Source organism: Megalobrama amblycephala, linkage group LG6 (genome assembly GCF_018812025.1).
Source record: "Megalobrama amblycephala isolate DHTTF-2021 linkage group LG6, ASM1881202v1, whole genome shotgun sequence".
Classification (NCBI taxonomy): domain Eukaryota; kingdom Metazoa; phylum Chordata; class Actinopteri; order Cypriniformes; family Xenocyprididae; genus Megalobrama; species Megalobrama amblycephala.
Window position 1 is genome coordinate 28,330,110 of NC_063049.1, and position 17,986 is coordinate 28,348,095.

Here is a 17,986-nt window from a genome sequence, read left to right on the forward strand (position 1 = left end):
GCCAGCCCATGTTCCCAACATTATGAAAAGCATTACACAAGGGCAGCCAGTAACGTCTTGATCTGTGCACAGCCGAATCATCAGACTAGGTAAGCAAGCAAGAACAACAGCGAAAAATGGCAGATGGAGCAATAATAACTGACATGATCCATGATTACATGATATTTTTAGTGATATTTGTAAATTGTCTTTCTAAATGTTTCATTAGCATGTTGCTAATGTAGGCTACTCTTGGTTAAAGTTACCATAGTTTATTACTGTATTCACAGAGACAAGAGCCGTCGCTATTTTCATTATTAAACACTTGCAGTCTGTATAATTCATAAACACAACTTCATTCTTTATAAATCTCTCCAACAGTGTGTAATGTTAGCTCTAGCCATGGAGCACTATCAAACTCATTCAGAATCAGAAGTAAACATCCAAATAAATACTATACTCACATGACCCGAAGCATGCATGCAGCATACATGATGGACATCTTGTAAAGATCCATTTGAGGGTTATATTTGCTGTGTGAACTTTGTAAATGCACTGTATTATAGAGTCGTGAGCTCGATGGGCAGGGAGCACAAGATTTAAAGGGCCAGCAGCCCTGTATCGGTGCATAGTTAATGATGCCCCAAAATAGGCAGTTAAAAAAATTAATTTAAAAAAAATCAATGGGGTATTTTGAGCTGAAACTTCACAGACACATTCAGGGGACACCTTAGACTTATATTAGATCTTGTAAAAAAACATTTTTTTATAGTTTTTTTTCTAAAGCATTTTTATTAAAGCTACTTAAATGTCCTAATTGAACTAAAGCCTAATCCTGGCTTAATCTAAGCCCTGTCTGTGAAACCAGCCCTATATTTTTTCCCCTCTTTTATAAAGTTGTGGAAACGTTATCATGGATTTTTACTTTTGCTAATGGAGCAAATGGGAATACAAAAATTTAATTTGCTGTTCACCACTATTGAAGATTACCCAGTTATGATAAACCACTTCTGAGAAATGTGAAAAGGGTTCATTACAGAAATAACAAACCTTGCCATGCAGGCAAAACCCACAAACTTTGTTAGTGTCACAACATGTTAAGTTGACTTGAAATGGTTACTCTTTGACCTAACTTGATGTTTTCATATTGAAATAACATGTTTCAATCAAGTAACCCAACCTGGAGTTAATCAAACAGGACTTTTACTTCCCATCACGCTTTGCAAAGGGGCTGAACTGAGAGAGTAAATGTTGAAATAATGTATTATTTTAAGCAGTTTTTAGCAAGATGAGAAAATTGAGTGTCTTTTTAATGGTTACTGTTCTTTTATGTTGGTATTTAAAAGTTTCTGTTATGTTAACGGTTTTGGGGTTACCATTGTAGTGAAGTGTAGAGCATGTGCTTGGGTTGAGGACCTGCTAACATGAATTAAACTTTAATAATAATATAAACAACTACTTTGGGCATGACATGGATGTAACAAAACCATCTTCTGACTAATGCCTAACAATAAAAGTCTTTACAAAGTAAAGTTTTGTTAAAGCATTTAATCTTAGATAACGTTTGTAAAAGCTGTAAAAATTGATCTTGAATGCATTCACTAAATAAACTAATCAATTAAACTGAATTATTTTTTAATTTTAGTTTGATATTAATTTCAGGATAATTGAACTTAGTAGTTTTGGACAAATTAAGAATGTTATCCTGATTCAACTAAATGGCATTGAATCAACCTTATGTAATAAACTTTAGTTTACTGAAATAAGTAATGTTAATTAAATGCAACATAACCCAGTTACATGAAACCTGTTGACATAAAAAAAAGTTAAGTAAATCCAACGTATCATTTTTTTGAGTATGAACTGATGAGAACAAACCACGAACTGAGCCAAACAGAGGAATATAATTATATTATTATTATTATTATTTTAAGAATATAATAGCTCAGGCTGGTAATTACGACAAAGCATGACTGCTCTTTTTCTCACTTCAGTATTCACAGACATAAAACCATTTTTTTTTTTTTAAACACTGTGCATTATGGGAAATGTAGTTAAATTTGCAGCATTAACAAAATACACAATTACACAAGATAATGAGGGGTAAAACAAGTCACAAGACTGATCAATCAATAAGAAACCATAGCAACCAAATATACAGAGACAAAACACAACTAAATAAATCTGAAAGAACCAAACACAGACAATGCCTATGTGACAACAGGGTTCTTTTGCTTGCAACTCAATATTTTTTCATTCTGACTTTTGGTTAGTTGAAACATTTGCTGCAGTTTTCCACAACAGGAAGTACTGTGCTATATTTAACACAGTTGTGTGTTCTGAAACCACAATGAGGTTTTGATCTGGCATGCAAATATATTGATCGACACTCAGAGATAATGTTGGTTTTAGATTTTTGTTTTCCCAATGCAAATGAAACCTAAGACCCTTTGCTTACAGAGAGAGCATACCCAATATGCATAACTTGAACATAGAAAATGCTTCATTATTAGACTTAAGTAATTTTAAATAGGCTATACCAAAATAATCACTGACTAGAAAGCAATTATTAACAAAATTAATTTGGTGTTTTCATATCCATTTAGTAATAAATCAATGGAATAAAGTTTATACAAGAATTTCCAGTGTGAATGTTCACTGTGCTTTAATAGCTGAGTAGATGACTGTAGAATTCCTGTCCAACACCTGTAGATATTGAGATATACAAGCTTAAAGAGTGTACTTACTGTACATAAATCACAAACATATAACACATCATCAGCAAATCAAAATTACATTCTGAAATGTTCATGAAAAAGGGGGTTTTATAGCTGACCTTTGAACTCGCATGTTTGTCAGCTCCTGAAAAAATTAATCAAAGTCATAGATTTAACACACTATAAAGAACACACAGAGGTTAATGTGAACTTCCATCTGCCTCACCCTGACTAGATCCTGCTACCGTCAGTGAAGCATAATGGATGTCCTCATCTTCTTGTGATTTTAATCCAGGGCCGTGACCTTCATCTAGTGAAACAAAACGAATATCTTTCATTTCAAATCTCATTACAATCATGAAAACATATTATAAAAATGGACACAGACACATAAAACATGCAAAACATTTTAAGATATGAATTAAAGTTTAAACATGCCGCGTAGTTATTTACAATGGCTTATACTACAGGGCTGTTGAATGCTCAAATCTCATTGGCTGACCAATGTTCTAAGGTGTGCAATTATTTTCATGGAAACGCACTGCTGAAGTATTTCTAGCAGGTCTTGACCACATTGCCAAAAGTTTTCAGTTTTCTCAATAGGTCCTTACAGCCTACAACCGCAAAAGAAACAAAACCCACAACGACACAGACCAAGCCAATAAATATAACAAACAAAAGATGAAAATGACAAATTATTGTCATGGTTTTTGAATCACAAAATGTGTTTTATTGTGTCCTGAAAGTGAATATTCTATCGCGCTCTCTTTCAAACGAACACACGTACTGTAATAGTATGGACACACTCATACAGACATGTCAGCACTGCTCTGATAAATTAATCAGTAAAATAGTTTAGAAACTTAAAAGATACATGATTTACCAGCGAGATAATGTGCAGTTCTTGAGGTAGATGAACTTATAGTTTTGCTATTAGTAGAGACACTGCCGTTAGAGATGTCCCAACTGAGTTAATAACTGTATCAATGGTATTATTCAAGGCTCAAGCCTTCGTTACCAGTTCTGAAATTGAATTGGAATTAGCAACGGAGGCTTGGGATGAGATGTGTAAGAAATTAGTCCCACACACAAGTGTTTTAAGGACAAAAACCTGTCAAATATCTTGAAATACAACATCGAAAAGGGGTCTTGATGTGTGGTAACCATATTATTAGAGGAATAATTGACTCCAACAGCCTGTCATCAATTATTCCTTACATAAAGTTCTCAAAAATCTGTTTTTGTTTCATCACTTTCTCTTTTTTTTCTCCTCATCAAGAGAATGCCCAGATAGCATGGTGACATTGATACTATGTTGAGTTTTGATCCAAACCATCATTTAGGTTGAGATTTCAATGATTCAGGATCAACATTGAAATTTTTATGAAACCCGACAACACTGTGGAGACAGTGACATTGATTTGTAGTTGATGACCACATGCAGACATGCGTTTCTGCAGAACACTAGTGGGCGTTTCTCAATCAGTGGGGTGTTTTCAAACCACAATGGGCTTTTACCCGGTTTGCTCCAATCCACTGGGGGCTTGGTTTAGGGGTGGGCCCTCATGATTTTAGCAAGTCTGTTGAAAAATGGTTGAAAAACCATCCATTGTAGTTGGAAATTGGCCACTGATTGATAAACGCCCATTTTGGTTTTGCATGTGCACTTCTCAGTAATCTAATTAATTCCTCCTCATAAGAAAGAGGTGCATCCTATACAGTTGTGTTGTTTGTTGAACCACCTGACTTCTCTAGGTTTCAAACAAAGGTGCATCTTTCTTATTTCTATGTTGTTTTGTTTGTTTTTGTGCTTGCTATTTGCATTTCATTTATTGTTACTGAATCTATCTATCTATCTATCTATCTATCTATCTATCTATCTATCTATCTATCTATCTATCTATCTATCTATCTATCTATCTATCTATCTATCTATCTATCTATCTATCTATCTATCTATGTTTGGGAGGCCATTGAAGTCCACTATAAGGAGAAAAATCCTGGAATGTTTTCATCAAAAACCTTAATTTCTTTTTGACTGAAGAAAGAAAGACATGCACATCTTGGATGACATGGGGGTGAGTAAATTATCAGGAAAATTTTTTGAAAGTGGACTAATTCACTTTCATTCGGCTGCCATACTGAGCATCACAATTTGTCCCATTCATTTTTCTTTGGAGCATCTTCTTTTACTGTTTCTGAGATCAGTTCACCTGTTTTTCGCTGATGTTTAAAAACTAGAACTACCAGCAGCAGAATCAGCACACCACCAGTGACAACACACACCATGATGATCACCATCTGTAGATGACTGTCCTGTGTCATGATGTCTTCTGCACAAACATGTGGAGACAGATAATTACACCAACACTGACCAATACACCAATACAATCTTACTCCGAGTTAAGGTGAAAAATACTGTATATTAATATTATTTGTTAGAGTTTCTGTTGATGTACTTGGTGTATTAGTAGTTGATGAGGAAAGACTGATTGTTATAGGGGCCAGAGCTCTGAGTTTATTCTCAGTAAAAACTGCACACTGTCAGTGCAGCGGGTCTGTTTCATAGCTGGATAGATTCACTGTGAGCTGTAACTTGTTTTCAGTCATAATTTGCTGTTTTTCCAGCACGCCTCTGTTCCCCTCCATCCTGAGCCAGACCAGCATCACTGAATCAGTCACTTCAGAAACTTCACAGGTCAGAATCACTGACTGATTCCTCAACACACCATCAGGGGGCTCCACTGAGACTGAAATCAACAACATCAATGACTTTTTAAATGCACTGAACAAATGTATTGATGATCAAATGTAACTGAAAAATCTATGTATTTATTATTATTATTGATGGACTGATTCATATTTGCAAACCTCTGATGGTGTGTAGCATTGTGGTTGTGTAGGGAATATCATGATCGTTTGTAATACACCTGTATGTCCCACTATAATTAAAGTTCACAGGTGAGATGTGAAAGATAAAAAGTTGATCATTGTAAGTGGTTGAAGAAAGTCTTCCTGGTTTAATTGGTCCTTTTACTAGAATTTCTCTTCCTTTTTCAACTGCTATCAGATCAATGATCTGTGAATCAGGCCTCGGCTCCCAGGTCCATTTCCAGCTCTCGTACTTCCTGGAAGACTTGCAGATCAGTGATACGTCACTATTATTAGAGCTTTGTCTGTAAATTATATTATTTGTTTCATTTCCATTAAATGTATCTAAAAAGACAATAGGTAACATGATGAATTTCAGTGAATACATCTCAGTTAGTAGATTTCAGTTTTAAACATTTCTCTGAAAAGCGTTGTCTTTAGGCCTAAAGCTTTAAAAAAAAAATGTGATGACTTCTGCACTATTATTCTTACTATAAAATAAAAATATATAGGCCTACTTACTTGAACTTACATTAAGCAAGTAATTCCTAACAGTTTTTACTCTTCCATTTTCCATCAATCTACAGTAATATTCCCCCTCATTGTTTTCATCAACGGTGTGTAAGATGATGTAGGCAGAGTTGTAGAGTTGTTGTACAGTAGAGTGGTGTTGGATGTTTGTTGTCCGTCTCTCTCCCACTGCAATGTTGAGGATTCAGACAGGAAAGAGACCTCACATCGCAGTGACACATCAACGCCACGCTGAACTTTAAGAGAAATTAAAACAAATACGTGAGTCCCTATAACAATTAGGAAAGATGACAATTATGATTTGGATGGGGTTAATCAATCATTATAGTCACAAGCATAATCATTTCTCACATGTTAAATAATAATATCATACATTTTGTAGTTACCTGGCTAGATTTATGTAAACTTAATCATGTTACAAACATGTGTCATGGTATGTGACCAAAGGAGGAAGAAGGTTCCCAAAATAACTCAAAGGTTTAATAATAAATAAGAAGGCAGGTAACACATCCAAAAACAACAGTGACAGGACAAAGAGTGAACAAAACCAAGGAATACTTGGTTAGAATACAAGAACTAATGAGATAATAAACAAGACACACCTGAAACAAGGACAACCATGTCAAGAAACCATGACAACTAACTAAAGACGGGAAAACTAAACAAAGGAAGACATGTGACAAAAAGAACATGGTGCAAGAACAGACAGACATGTGTCAACACATGAGTACTGTTAAAAATAAAATTACAGGTTTAGAAACATATACTGTTCAGTTAATCAAAACTCACAAGTTTCTGGACAGAAATAACTCATTCAAAAATAAAAGAAAGTGAAAATTATGAACAATTTTATATATATATTCGATTTAGGTTCAGGTTTGTAATACTCACCTTGAGATTGGTAACAAAACCCACTTCTCAACATTAAAGTAAAAATTAAGATATTATACATGCTGTTGTGTTCAGTCTTATTTTAGAGAAATAGGAATTGAAAGGGGAAGGAAATGGTTTTGCTGAGAACAGCAGGGGCGGCTCTACCGGGGTGGAATTTGGTGATATTTTGACCACTCAAACAGTAAATGTCCCTGGTTTCCATTTCAGAAATCTGGTCACCTTAACAAAGACACATTTAGGCCTATCAAAATGTTTAATATGACAATATTATATAGCAAAACTGACGACACACCAGTCAAAATCTGAGAGAGAGCTGAAAGAATCATTTACGAGTGTTTTAAACTTACACAATTACAGTACACAGTATAAGTACTATAGATGAGGGAAATTTGACTATACATAATATACTGTATTTTTGTGGAACTAAGAAATGACTAGAGAAGTAGTCTTGTGTCAGACCAATATACTGCTATAGTACTGTATACTGTAATGAAATTTGTCCAAATGTGCAAAGGATGCTGAATTAACTTTTTTTTTTACTGTACTGTAACTGACAGTATGCTACTGTATTGTGGTGCATTTGAGAATAGCAAATATTTTTTTTGTCAGAAGAGAATATGTTTTTGACTAGAACATTTTATTTTGACCTGGAGGTTTGAGGTTTGATGTATAGTTTCGAGATTGTGTTTATAGGTGTGAGAAAATGTTGTTATGTTAGGAATTGAGTTTTAGCAATCAAGAAGAACAATAACTAGATTGAAAAGTTTGAAAGACAAATTTATGCTGGCTTGTCATAAAGCCAATTTAAAGTCTTGTTTTAAATAGTTTGGTCAGTTAGGCCAGAATAGATAGATGTTCTGGGTGTTTGCTAAAGTGTTGTTTGGAGATTCTGGGTGGTTGCTTGGCTCTTGATATGCAGTTGCTAGGGTGTTGCTATAGTATGTGGTTGACAGGGTGTTCACACATCACTGTTAAAGGATTGTTGTTGTTGTTTTTAACTGTTAAGTTTTTGTTGCTCTTTAACTTGCACTAAAACGTGATTTATATCATCGAAGTAGCTTATGTAATATTAATAAAACTGCTTATCTCCTTTAATGATACAAGCTCAGAATAATAATGTGTTGATGTTTTTGTTGATGTTTTTGTCTTGACTTGGTGGCATGATGGATATTGAAATCTTGTTTGTTTATTTTTAATTTTAAACTGTAGGCTATAGATGATTATTTTGTGGCAATGCAATATTTGTGAACACAATTGTGTATCTCAGGCCATAAATCTCCAAAAACTATGCATGGGTGCTTGCTTTGGTGTTGCCATCCCTCATAGACCTCATGCCACCCCTTTGCCACCCTATAAATAATTTTCTAGATCTGCCCCTGGAGAACAGGATCATTAAAAATGGCACATAATACTTTTTTAGATAATGTTGTAACACTTCTTTAAGTATAGGGTTGTTCACAAGTCCACAGTTAAGCTTACATTTCAGTTTAAAGTTATATTTGTGTCTTTCAGGTGTGGTAGTATGCCTATACTCTTTAATTCCTGATGCTTAGATAATATCACACTTTAGCCATAATTACCATTGAATGACTATTGCACACAACTTGTGTCTTTGTGTGCTTCTGTCTTCTAGTTGACTGCTGCCCTCTACTGGTGATGTATTAGTAAACTAATTTTCAAGGAGCACATCTGTACAACTGGAAGTACTTACACAAAGTAAAAAATAACAAATGAGAGAACATCATTTATATAATACACATTCTATTATGGACAAAGATACTATTTTGTCTTAGAATTCACGTCAAAAAAAAAAAAAACTATTTAAATCGTTTCTCAGTTTAAAATAAATTTAGCCAAATTGAAGTAAGTTTATTACTATTTTAGTGGTGCCCTAGTGCACGAACGAATAAGCCCTTTTCTACTCTCGCGATATCTCAATATGAAACACTGGAGATGGAGAAAGTAAATATCAATGGCGACGTCCATAACACTGCTATAGTCTTTGCAGCAAGGTCTTATTACAATTTACTCGGTGTTATTTATCAAATGAGTCCAATCGAGTCTCGAGTTCTTTTGTCAGACCAGAGTTAACGGGCAGCAGACATGGATTTGAGTGTGTAGCGCGATATTTAATCACCACGCACAGAAAAAGACAGCGGAAGATAGACACAGCTCGCATCTCCGTCTCTGTGAGTTACCATGAAGACAAACGCACGAGACAAGCCAAGCGAGTGGACTGTGCAGAATGAACATCGCACTGTATAACGTGAAAGATATTAAATTAAGTTATATAAATGTTATTTGTTATTAAAAATGTTGTTACATATAGTAGCCTACATTAATATTGAAAATATGTTGTAAATTTCGATTTTAAACAGTCCCTTTTTTACTTTTTAAAATCAATAGTCAGATACAGTCTGTTATTTAATTTATGTAGGTTTATTACTATATATATATATATATATATATATATATATATATATATATATATATATATATATATATATTAGCTGCTCTCTTACGCACCTAGATACATTAATAAAATCATCAAACTCTCAAGGGTGCCCAGTTTCTGGATTTCTGCCTACTACAGATCCAGCCCTGTTCCAACCTGTCTGTATTTGTCAAGTGCCCATGAAGATCTTAATTAAATGGTTCAGTTGTGTTGTATCAGGGTTGGAGATGAACTTTGCAGAAAGGTAAATCTCCAGGAACAGGACTGGGCACCCCTGGTGTAAATTAATCTATTAAATCTATTAACTAAAATGACACTTATGGCAGAGGTAGTAGGGGTAGTATGCTATATGCTACTCAGAATTCAACCACCTTCACAGATCAGAGTAAAATAATGTCTGTGGTAAACATAACTTCAAAACACTTAGAGGTTATTTTCTACAACGTAAATTACACCCATATGGAAAATGTGAATTTTTGAAGTAGTTATGTTTATTTTTGAAAAGTATGTTTCTAATAAGTAACTAGATAAGACAGTTTGGGGTGTGAGTGTGTGCAGTTTACGTTGTAGAACAAGAAGCCAAAGTATCGTCAGGTTATGTTTACCAGAGGCTTTATTTTATTCGTAAATTGAAACCCCCCATTATAAAACCCAGTAGGAAAATCTTTAGGGAACCAGTGGCGAATTAGTCTTCCAGATTTTGACGTCATCACTGCACCACTCTATTCAGACCCTTATCATGGTCACTATTGGTTTGGTTTGTCCCGCCTCTTGTTTGTAATGTTCAGTAATAATTAACTCTTCTCAGCAGATGGGCAGAAATTTCCTCTGAAGATTTGCTCTGAAGTCACAGTGAAGATGACTGATAGAATGTTTGAAGATAAACAACATGCCTCCCTATATCAAAAATATCGATTTGATCCACCTGGTGAGGTGAAGGAGCTTATTCTCCAGTATCTGGACAAAAAGGTTGGTCCTGTCATGGTAATATTATTGTACGTTTTGTCATGAGCGCAACAATCTGTTTGTCCATTCTGTGCGCGACAGCTGAATGTCGGTTTGCTAACTCCAAAATATCAGTAAAATACATTAGGCCTATAATATTGTAGTAGTAATAATTATTCTTTAGCACATTCTATTATGTGGCTGTAATGATATATTATAAATTTAGGTGATAATATATCATGGTAGGCTACTGAAACGCAGTGTTATCATTTTACCATGTACAATAAACCATAGTTAAACTTAATTCATCTGCTGTCTTTTATTCTATACTAATTCCTGCCAGTTATGCTTGTGGTTCTTGAGAAGAAAACTGTGGTATTTTAAGTACAGATTGCACCTCCACAGTCAGACAGTAAAGGAGCTGATGTTAAATAATCTATACATATTTACTAATTTACTCATAAAAAGCTGTTCGCCCATATAATGTTTAATGATAAAAACATGCTTCACAGAAAGGAAAGCCCCATCAGCTGGCCGTGGATTTAGGCTGCGGAACCGGGCAGAACTCTCGTTCGCTGACACCGTACTTTCAGCAGGTGGTGGGCATTGATGTCAGTGAATCTCAGGTGGAGGAAGCGAGAGCAGTGAAGGGGTTCCCTAACCTCAGCTACAGGTCAGTAAAGCATGTTTCTACTCTTCTTTAACAAACAAATCATTCTTGTTCCACCTCTTCTTTACTCTGATTATGCAAAAGATATGAAACAATGCACCTTTATACCTTTGCATAACCTTGAAAGAATGAAATTAGGTCTGAGACACAGCATTGTGCAATACAATGCTAGCAGATTACTGTGGTCTAGCCTCATCATGTTTATCATTAATTGACAGAGTAGGCACAGCAGAGGAGCTGCCATTCCCAGAGGGCTCGGTGGATCTGCTGACGGCTGCGTCTGCAGCTCATTGGTTTGACACTGAACATTTCTTAAAGGAGGCTGTACGTGTCCTGAAGCCTCGTGGCTGCCTGGCTTTCTTTGGTTATGGAGGCAATGAGAAAATACACCATGAGTCCTGTGGTGATCGACTTAATAACATATATGAGGAAGTAAGTATATACTATAACTCCGTATATATGAATTTGAGTACATGGAGCAAGTAATTCATAATAAATTATGTAACAAACTGACTCAAATTCTGATTCAAATACCAAAGCTTTAGCTTACTGAATGCATGTTTATCAAATTTGAAATGTAACTGTTGCAATGTGCTCACAGAATAGTGATAACTGCACTCTGATATTAATTTATCCTGCAAGGTAAAGCAAATTCTGCTGCCCTACACAAGCACTAGGGTAGCTGGGGCCAGCAGTAAGCTAAAGGACTTATTTGAAGCCATACCCTTCCCAGATAAAGAGAGGTAATCCAGAGCACTGTACTGTAATGAATAATTAACCTTCTGTGTCAATGAGCCTCTACACAAATCTGCTTATCACATTTACTTTCTTCTGCCTAGTTACATTTGTGTTTAAAATAAAACATTATATTTTGTTGTATACATTATAATAACTTAAAATAACATTTATTAACATTAACATTTAAAATTACATTATATTTTACATAATTTGTTTTGAATAATGCCATCTTTGCAGTTGCAGTTGTGGTTTCTGATCCCTTGTAATATTCTGTTTTGTCTTTGTAAGGATTGAAATAATTCCAGTAAAGCTGCAGCTGAGCATCAAGGACATAATTGGTTTTATTCAGACGTTCTCCATGTACCAAGCCTGTCTGAGAGCTGATCCAAATGCTGCAACTGCGCTGTTGGAGAAAACAACATCGCGGTAATTATTTACTTCTTTCTGCAAAATTTAAACACTTCACTTTTACTGTTATGCAACATTGGTTTGAAACACAAAATTATACTATAATTATACTATATCGCTGAGGGAACGATGTTAATTCATTTTTCATAATATTAGATTATGCTCATATGATTTTTGTCCTTATATTGGTGATATTGGTGGTATAATATTTGCTTGTCACTTATTCTGTTCCAGTATTCTAGATGAGATGAAAGTATCATCAACAGAGGCCAAAGTTGACTTTATAATGGAGTACTACTGTGTGCTTGCATGTAAACCTGAGTGACACATGACTCAGTCACATGACCCACCACTTTTGTACTGTCATCCTAGGTGTTTAGCTACTCTAGTTCCTAAAGAGGTTTTAATCTACTTTGTTAATCAAGTTGTTAACAAATCGGTGAGCTTACAAACACTATTTTTTTTATTTCACATGACAGATTCTGAAAATATAAATCACCTAATATTTGCATTATGTATTATGATGCTATGATGTTACTTTGAAATAATTTACTCTAAAAGCACACATCAATACAATGTTTAAAATAACAAAAATATTTTTTTTTGTTGTTTGTTTTTGTTTTTCACATGAACAGTAAACATTCCCTGGATGCCACATAAATGTTTACTCCATCTAGGTTTTGTAAAAACGTAAATAAATCTTTCTTAACACCAATACATTAAGCCTTTCTTTATTTCATGAGCCTGTTCTCAGTGTTGAGGGTGACGTATTACAAGTAACATCAGTTACGTAATCAGTTTACTTTAAGTAACGAGTAAAGCAACACATTACTTTTAAATTTACAACAAAACATCATAGTTACTTTCTTTTTTAAAAAATTGGTAATGCAGGTTACTTTGTTTTCCCATGTATTGACTGACACCTCTCCTGTCCCCATGCTGAGAGACATCGTAAGAGGCAGATGTGTTATGTTCACTATGTAAACATGGTGGTTATTGTAGTTTTAGACTAAAGTGAACATGCATTTACTCATCTTGCTCATCTCGCTGTAACAGATGATGATACTCAGCTCTATATTTCTTTGTGCCCAGACGAAACTTATCAATTCACAAAATTAGCGGAATGCATAGCAATATAAACAATTGGATGATCAGTAATTTCCTACTACTAAATTCATTTTGGACCAAAAACTTATTCATGTAATAACCTAGAATATTGTCTAACACTTGATGGCTGCTCTGTTAAGTCTTTGTCATCAGTTAGAAACCTGGGTGTGCTCTTTGATACAAATCTTTCATTTGAAGGCCATGTTTCTAGCATTTGTAAAGCCACATTCTTCCATCTTAAAAATATATCTGAACTACGACATAAGCTCTCAATGAAAAATGCGGAACAGTTAGTTCATGCGTTCATGGCCTCAAGGCTAGATTACTGTAATGCTCTACTGGGTGGTTGTTCTGCTCGCTTGATAAACAAACTACAGCTGGTCCAAAACGTGAGAGCTAGAGTTCTTACAAGAACCAGGAAGTATGACCATATTAGCCTGGTTCTGTCAACACTGCATTGGCTCCCTATTAAACACTGTATAGATTTTAAAATCTTGCTAATTACTTACAAAGCACTAAATGGTTTAGCTCCCCAGTACCTGAGTGAGCACTTAATGCATTATAGTCCTTCACGTCTATTGCGATCTCAGAGTTCTGGCCAGTTGATAATCTAGAATATCAAAATCAACCACAGGCAGTAGATCCTTTTCCTATTTGGCACCTAAACTCTTTAACAAATCTTCCTAGCATTGATTAGGAAGCAGACACACTCTGTCAGTTTAAAACTAGACTAAAAACACATCTCTTTAAGAATCCTTTAATCAGTTAAAGGATTGTTAGGCTGCATAAATTAGACCAGCTGGAACCAGCAACACTTCCTATAACACCAGATGCACTCATTACATCAGAAGAAGAATGGCATCTATGATAATATTAGTCTCTCTATTTATCCCGAGGTTTACCGTAGTCAGCCGTATCCTTTCCGTATCCAGGTCAGATTGAGGACCTGCACCTAGACACGACCACAATACATCCCTAAAGTGTCAGCAGAGATTGTCAACTAGATCATTCCCTGTGAAGGCCTCATCGACACGACAGCCAGTGGCACAGATTCCCAACAAACCCATACCGGCGTGATGAATACAATCTTCAGCTAGATGGAACTGGATTAACTATTTTGACTGTTGCAGTCCCAATTGGACTTATGACCTGTAATGCTGCCTAAATTATAATTATGCACTGTTCACTGTTGGCCAGAGGAGAACTGGCTTCCCGACTGAGCCTAGTTTCTCCCAAGGCTTTTTTTTTTCTCCATTTTTATCACCTGTTTGTCACCTGATGTCACCCATTGGATTTTGGGTTCTTTGCCACTGTCGCCTTTGGCTTGCTTAGTTGGGGACACTTGATATTCAACAATGTTTTTGATCTGCCCTGCTTTGACACCATTGCATGTGAACTGAACTGAGCTGGACGATGACATCACTGTTTTCTCCAGTGCTGATATATAAATTAACTAAATTAATAACTTATGGAAGTAATTTAATGCCAAATGTTTTTGAAATAAAAAGCTTGTTGAATTGCACTAATTGAAAAAAAATATGCATTACATTAGCTGTACTTGCATTTTGATGCACTGTATTTTTAAGGCTTGCATTTTTATAGGCTGAAATTCAACATGGTCGTATATTTAAGCTGTGAATATTTCAATTAAAAATATTTCACACACATTTTCATTATTAAAAATTCAATTATTCATATTCACCTTTCAGATTTCACTTCCAAAATATTCATTGTTTAAAAATACAACTATTAAAATTCAACTAGCAATTTTCAGTCCATTTTATTTCACTTTTCAAATTCGCTTCCACAAATTCAGCGGTTTAAATTCGGCAGAAAATTCAACATTTCACATCCGGGGAACTGCAGGAAAAGCAGTAGAGTGCCGATGCATGATATCCATCTGCTGTTAGTCTTCTTCACCAGCAGGTGCCGCTAGCGGCTGTTTACAAAGACGAGCAACAGCTAGTAAGTCATCATTCATTCATAAAAACGGATTTACAGAATTAGAGCAAGCAGTAAGTGAATGTGTGATGATTATCAGGGCCAGTATACATGCAGAAAAGCTGATAAAGACACATCATAGGTCATGGAGGCATAGGCCCCCTCATTATCATGTTGATTTGTTACACTGATGCATATGCTGCGCGGTAAAATGCAACAGCTGTTTTTAGACTTAGTTTGATTATTTCACGTGCTGCGCGTAGCTTCTGCTGTTATTATCTTTGCGCGTGAGAGTTAGTTATTATGCGGTGAGTGACAATGTGAGGCGGCACCCGAGGCTTCCTGTTTCCAGGACGCGCATCTCAATGCAGTGAAATCCGGTGGGTGCTCGGGCTCCTAACTCTCCATTCGTTTTAACCCATAAAAAGTCGTTAGAGAATCAAGAACCTCTGACTGCAGCGCACACAGCTTTCTTCTCGTCATTATACTTAATTTGAGGCAGTTTCCGTGGCGTTATTCGCTCTCGCTCAGATATTGCGTGCGTGGCTGTGCGCGCTCAAACTTTGTTATATGTAAATCAAACATGCTTTTTCTTTATTGTCTTCTCTCCTGGATTTAATGTTGCTAGAAGCTATTAACCATCAAACTTACATAACTGACTGTTAAAACAACACCTATAAATTGTAAAGAAATTAAGTAGCCTATCTTTTTATATAATAACTCCATGTACAAATGATATCATTTTCAAACTTAGCCTACTTTAGTCAGCTATCTAGATATTTTTATTATCTATTTAATATATATACATTTTAAAGTTATAAAAAGTTAAGCTTATTGTAGCCTAAATGCTTATTGAATTATTATATTTAGCGAACCACTACTGATCATCAAATAGTACAATATCAGCATGAGTGTAATCAAAATGGTTTATGGTCTGGTCTATGTATCCCTGCCTCTGCTGAATTATTTTTTATCCCTGGTGGGGATAAAAAAAAAAATATCCCTCCCGGGTGATGCTACTCCACAAACCACCAACAGAGCATATAAAATACCAAAAATAAAAATCTTTTTTTAAAACATCGCCAAGTAAAACGCTGCGTTTATATAGAACTGTCTCTTTACGACCACAACAAACGGGACATTTTTCAGACGCGCATTCCGACTTCGCCTCAGCGCCAGGCGCAAGTAAAACGAGCGCGGAAAAGGTGCAGGTGACGACGAGGGAGCTTCAGTTGAACAACAGTGAACTGCGGTCAGATGAGATGTTGTCAGGCTATGTCAGTAAAACTCAGAAAAAATAACACGACTGTCCAATCAGTCATTATACTGTGCTCGTGGCGCGCACTCAAGAATTGCATGCGCAAATGCGCCGGCGCGCGCTGCATAATTACTTTATTATAGCTAAAATAAAGCGCAATAGAAACTACGAGCAATGACCGTCGTTTGAAAATGAAATTATCAAACATGCGATTAAAGCTGCCTCAAAACTGTGCATGCATGCATGTATTTGTTGACATGGTTTTAAAGCTATTGTTATCCAATTTGTTGGTCTTAACGTCTTAAAAATGCACATATGTACACCAGGGAAATCTCAATTTTCTCGGGGGAGCATGCCCCCGTACCCCCTAGCAAACTACATTTTATGACCTCGGTAAATATAAAACCCTGCGTACGGCCCTGCTTATTTTCTATCTAACGAAATCAAAGGTAATTGTGTGTTTCTCCAGTTGTGCGCGATTAAATGTAAAGGTTTGTCTCGTTGTTCTATTAAAAAAAAATCAATGACTACCGATTGATTGGCATTTTATCTATCTATCTAATGTGTGTGTGTGTATATATATATATATATATATAATTGCATAAATAAAATTTGGAGGGAGGACCCACCCTCATTTTTTTTGCTTCCGACGCCCATGATTCAGTGTCTTTACGGTTACTTTCCCTGTGTAGGCTACAGCTTTCTCTCCAGTGAACAAGATAACGTTATTTCCCAATGCTGGTGTACAGATCAAACGTTAAATCTGAGGTAGACAAATATTTCTCTCTGTTGTTTAGTTTCTTTAACTTTATATCGCGGCGCTGTGTTGTAATACTATGGTTTCCCTCATTCGTCATAGGATTCCCCTGCCAGGACATGTAAAACTCTTAACACAGCTTAATGGACTCGAACAGTGATATAAAAGACCATTTTTTTATGTAAGCTATACTATAGAGGCTCCAAGAAAGCAGATACTGGCATAAAGGTAGTTTGACACTGAACGTTTGATATTCGCAAATTTAGGGACCGTCTCTAAAGTTACAACATTGGTATTCACGTTTCTACCTTCTACAAAACTCTTGTACACACATGCACATATACATAGTCAAACACACCTCACTCAAAGTACATCCATATATACTATTTCTCTCTTCTTCTTTTTTTTACACGTTCATCACACAATTCGTTCTACTTTTTTTCATTTTTATTTTACCTGATCATATATTATCCTGCTTATACAAATGTTACATTGTGTTGCCAAAGCATTTATATGAGCAGGAAAAATAAAATGAATTAAGCAGAAATTGTGTGATAAATCTGTAAAAAAAAAAGCATATGTGCATGTACTTTGATTTGTGTGTGTGAGAGAGAGAGAGAGAGAGAGAGGGAGAGAGAGGTCGCATCACTGTTGGACCTGACACCTAGATGAACACTTTACAGTTGGTTTTGTGATTGTAAATCATTCTCTTCAC

At 35.6% G+C, this 17,986-nt stretch overlaps 1 protein-coding gene and 1 long non-coding RNA gene across 6 annotated transcripts; one reads left to right on the plus strand and one right to left on the minus strand.

The window, feature by feature from the left end:
* Window positions 1–1,875: 1,875 nt before the first annotated feature.
* Window positions 1,876–8,633, minus strand: LOC125270278. 4 transcript variants are annotated; one of them, XR_007185316.1, is made up of 8 exons: window positions 6,990–7,112; window positions 6,090–6,334; window positions 5,568–5,912; window positions 5,156–5,446; window positions 4,910–5,029; window positions 2,923–3,006; window positions 2,816–2,841; window positions 1,876–2,685 (listed from the first exon to the last, which is right to left on the minus strand). It is a non-coding gene; the product is annotated as an uncharacterized LOC125270278 (long non-coding RNA). The 4 variants fall into 4 exon arrangements; XR_007185318.1 differs by lacking the exon at window positions 6,990–7,112 and adding an exon at window positions 8,573–8,633 and having other exon boundaries at window positions 4,910–5,446; XR_007185317.1 differs by having other exon boundaries at window positions 4,910–5,446; window positions 6,100–6,334.
* A 289-nt stretch (window positions 8,634–8,922) lies between these two features.
* zgc:162396 (uncharacterized protein LOC555292 homolog) lies at window positions 8,923–12,925 on the plus strand. 2 transcript variants are annotated; one of them, XM_048193673.1, is made up of 7 exons: window positions 8,923–9,181; window positions 10,256–10,416; window positions 10,905–11,065; window positions 11,281–11,494; window positions 11,705–11,805; window positions 12,089–12,226; window positions 12,443–12,925. In XM_048193673.1, exons 2-7 carry the CDS (start codon window positions 10,306–10,308, stop codon window positions 12,531–12,533), a joined length of 816 nt encoding a protein of 271 aa, XP_048049630.1. In that variant the 5' UTR covers window positions 8,923–9,181; window positions 10,256–10,305; the 3' UTR covers window positions 12,534–12,925. The 2 variants fall into 2 exon arrangements, with proteins under 2 accessions (XP_048049630.1, XP_048049629.1); XM_048193672.1 differs by having other exon boundaries at window positions 10,259–10,416.
* The last annotated feature ends 5,061 nt before the right edge of the window (window positions 12,926–17,986 follow it).